Here is a 4,182-nt window from a genome sequence, read left to right as displayed (position 1 = left end):
GCAAACTAGCCCCCCGCCATTAACATAGAGTCAACCATCCAGAAGCCTACCTTTGAAGGATATAATAGGCAGGCCAAATTCAAAAAAAGGGATTTTTCTAAAGCATGGAACCTACCCTCAGCGTTTCAACAACAGGGAGCCATGTTCATTATCCCTACACAATTAGGGATGTTTGATGAAGTTTTTATGAGATGGGAGTCAATAACTAAGAATTTAGTCTCACTCCAAGGATTCACAGATTCCCAAGCAAAGATGGAATTTATCGAAAATCTGCTCGGTGAATCCGAGAAGCTAGCTTGGATCCAATGGAGGATGGCGTACCCTGACGAATACCAACTACTACTGGCAAACGCCGACGGAGCAGGAGGTACCCAAAATATCCTATCTCAATTACGAACAATCTTCATACTTGAAGACCCATTTCAGGGATCAACCGGGATGCAAGAAGAAGCCTACAGAGACCTGGAGAGGCTTTCGTGCAACAGCCTGAAACATATTATCCAATTCCTGAATGACTACATGAGGTTAGCCTCAAAAACGGGAAGGCTATTCACAAGCCCCGAGTTATCTGAAAAACTATGGTCCAAGATGCCCGGAGAATTAGGAAAAAGGATAAAGGACGCCTTTGAATCCAAATACAGGGGCAATACGATCGGGGTAATCCCTAGGATCTTATTTTCGTACAAATACCTGGAAGCAGAATGCAAGGACGTCGCATTCAAAAGGGCGCCCAAAGACCTGTCATTCTGTAGTGAAATACCCATCCTAGGATATTATAACAAGCCTGAAAGGAAATACGGTGTTAGAAGATCAACAACATATAAAGGCAAGCCCCACTCATCACATGCACGGATAGAAAAAAGAAAGCACTTGGTAAGAAACAAAAGGTGCAAGTGCTATTTGTGCGGTGAGGAAGGACATTTCGCTAGGGAATGTCCTAACGACTGTAAAAACATAAAGAGGGTTGCAATGTTTGAACAATTAGACCTTCTAGAGGATTACGAAATCATCTCTGTCCAAGAGGGAGAAAAACAAAGTGACGCAATCTACTCAATCTCTGAGGGAGAAGACGTAGAGGAATTACAACATGGTATACACTTCTTCACCCATAAAATATTTGCTCTTGTTAAAGATAGCAGGACCTGGTGGATTGGACCAGAGTCAGGATACAGAGCAAGAATACACGTCTCACAAAAACAGGCCGAGTGCAGCCACATCTGGAGGATAAACGAGGAACTACCAGCAAGGCTAGAAAGGTGCAACTGCTGTAAAAGAATCTCACAACAAAGGCACAGGCGACATTGCCCACTGTGTGAGCTCACCTCGTGTGGGATGTGTAGCATCTACTACTTCAATAAAAAGACCCCTGTAGCACTGGAGGAACTAGTCAAGTTTGAACCCAAGAATCTCCTCCAACAACAGCAGGATTATATTAACCACTGTGAGGCAGAGATAAAGAAATTGAAAGCCACACTGGAAGCTGAAAAAGAAAAGGCAAAGGAAATTGAGGAAGCCCATCGACAAACCATTACAATTGCCCAGGAGAACCTCCAGCTAAAACATGAAGTAGAAGAACTGAAAAGGAAATACCAAGAGCTGGAACAAGAAAATATGGAACTTGATAGACTCCGCATGGAAAGGGCAGACTTACAAAAGGAGATCAATCTCCTAAAACAAAAAGAAAAGGAAAGCACCTATCTCTTAGTGATGGAGGAAAAACAGCAGATACTATCAGTTGAGACAAAAGAAGGCGCTAAACCAGAAAAAGCAAAGAATATGCTGTTCAACCTAAAGGTACAACTTGAAATACCCAATATTCCTATAATCAAAGTAAATGCCATTCTGGACACAGGAGCTACCACATGCTGCATAGATGAAGGCGCGATACCAAAGGAAGCACTGGAAAAGAATCCCTACCTGGTACATTTCAGCGGGATTACATCAAAGACAACAGAAGATAAGAAATTAAAAGGAGGAAGGATGGTGATAGGTGACAACTCCGTCAGAATCCCATACACTTATGCGTTCCCTATGAAATTAGGGGATGACATACAGATGATAATCGGGTGCAATTTCATCCGCACCATGCAAGGAGGAGTCAGAATTGAAGGAAATATGGTAACCTTCTATAAGAACCTGACTACTATTAACACCCTCTCATATGTTCCAGTTACAGCTGCTATAGAAGAACTAGAACTAGAAGAAGAAGACTACATTCAAATTCAGGAGCTGGTTCTATACTCAGTTGAACCTCAAAAGGACGAAGACAAACTCAGAGCACAGTTTGGAAGCCTAATCGAAAAATTAAAGGCCCAAGGGTACATTGGTGAAAATCCTCTTCAATACTGGAAGAAAAATGGGTTGATGTGTGAACTGGAGATCAAAAACCCAAACCTTACAATAGAGGACAAGCCATTAAAGCACCTCACACCTCAGGCCAAAGAATCCTTCTCTAGACATGTCAAAGCACTTCTGGACATCGGTGTGATCAGACCAAGTAAGAGCAGGCACAGGACAACAGCAATCATAGTCAACTCTGGCACAACAGTAGACCCAGTCACTGGCCAGGAAAGAAGGGGAAAGGAGAGAATGGTCTTTAACTACAGAAGACTAAATGACCTCACTGAAAAAGACCAGTACAGCTTGCCAGGGATAAACACCATACTAAGAAAGGTCAGCAACAGCAAGATATACTCCAAGTTTGACCTAAAATCTGGATTCCATCAGGTGGCAATGCACCCGGACTCCATAATATGGACGGCTTTCTGGGTACCAGATGGACTATATGAATGGCTGGCAATGCCATTTGGGCTCAAAAATGCCCCTGCAATATTTCAGAGAAAGATGGATGCCTGCTTCAAAGGTACGGAACAATTTATAGCAGTCTATATAGACGACATCCTAGTATTCTCTGAAAATACAAAGGACCATGCTAAGCATCTTCATAAAATGCTAGAAATCTGTCAAAAAAATGGATTAGTACTGAGCCCGACAAAAATGAAGATTGCAGTCAAAGAAATAGAATTCCTAGGGGCAGTATTAGGAAACTCAAGGATTAAGCTGCAGCCCCACATAGTAAAAAAAATTACTGAGTTCAAAGAAGAAGACCTTACAACCAAAAGGGGTTTAAGGTCTTGGCTGGGGATTCTAAACTATGCAAGGAATTACATTCCAAATCTCGGTAAACTCCTAGGGCCTCTCTACTCGAAAACAAGCCCAACAGGAGAAAAGAGACTCAATGAACAGGATTGGAAGCTTATCAAGGAAGTCAAAAGCAAAGTCCAACAGCTTCCTGATCTAGAAGTACCACCCCCAGATTGCTATATAATCCTAGAAGTTGATGGATGCATGGAAGGATGGGGAGGAGTGTGTAAATGGAAAAATAAGAAAGGAGACCCAAGGAGCACAGAAAGAATCTGCGCCTATGCTAGCGGAAAATTCAGCCCCATCAAATCAGCTATTGATGCAGAATTATACGCAGTCCTGAAAACCCTTGAAGCCCTAAAGATCTACTATCTGGACAAAAGAGAGATCCTGATAAGAACGGACTGTCAAGCCATAATCAGCTTTTTCAACAAATCAGCTCAAAATAAACCGTCAAGAGTCCGATGGATGACATTCATTGATTATATCACCGGAAGTGGGGTTGAAGTCCAATTTGAACACATTGAAGGAACAAGTAACATCCTCGCCGACTCCTTATCCAGATTAATCAATATTCTTTTAAATGCAGGATAGAAGGAAGAACAAAAGGACCAACTATCACTATTGGCGGAAGCAACCCAAGAACTCAAGGCCAAGCCCAACCCAAAGGCGGAAGCCTTTCTGAATCAAATAGCCTGCAAAATAATAGCCTCCTATTCCAGTACACTGATGAGCTCACCTGCCTTCAAAAAGGAAAGAAAAGGTTACTTAATGATGAAGACTCCACAAAAACGCTCGGAATCTTACAGCAGAAGGCAGTAGAACAAGCAATCAATGCCTTACAACAATACAGAGACATCCACTCACTCAAAGTGGAAGAGTACCGGCGGCGAAGCTCAGGAAAAGACAACTGGTATAAAGACTGGCTACCAGCTGTCCTCCAGCAACAACAACAGCTGGAAAGAGCCCTGGCGCTTACAAAAGACACCGCCCAAAGGACGCCAAACTTCAGCATCTAGGGACACGGTGGACCCCTAA

The 4,182-nt window shown here is 42.7% G+C and overlaps 1 protein-coding gene across 1 annotated transcript; it reads left to right on the top strand.

Annotated features, from left to right (window-relative positions):
• The first annotated feature begins 312 nt into the window (after nt 1–312).
• Nucleotides 313–3,738, top strand: LOC135638574 (uncharacterized). Its single transcript, XM_065151742.1, has one exon. It carries the CDS (start codon nt 313–315, stop codon nt 3,736–3,738), a length of 3,426 nt encoding a protein of 1,141 aa, XP_065007814.1.
• The last annotated feature ends 444 nt before the right edge of the window (nt 3,739–4,182 follow it).

This window comes from Musa acuminata, chromosome BXJ1-3, assembly GCF_036884655.1.
Source record: "Musa acuminata AAA Group cultivar baxijiao chromosome BXJ1-3, Cavendish_Baxijiao_AAA, whole genome shotgun sequence".
NCBI classification, from domain to species: Eukaryota; Viridiplantae; Streptophyta; class Magnoliopsida; order Zingiberales; family Musaceae; genus Musa; species Musa acuminata.
The sequence above is the reverse complement of the archived record's forward strand: the minus strand, read 5'-3'. Positions and strand labels throughout refer to the sequence as shown.

What these genes read in the sequence shown, in the direction of transcription:
- LOC135638574 (XM_065151742.1), top strand. Translation starts at nt 313, where the DNA reads ATGGCGTACCCTGACGAATACCAACTACTACTGGCAAACGCCGACGGA.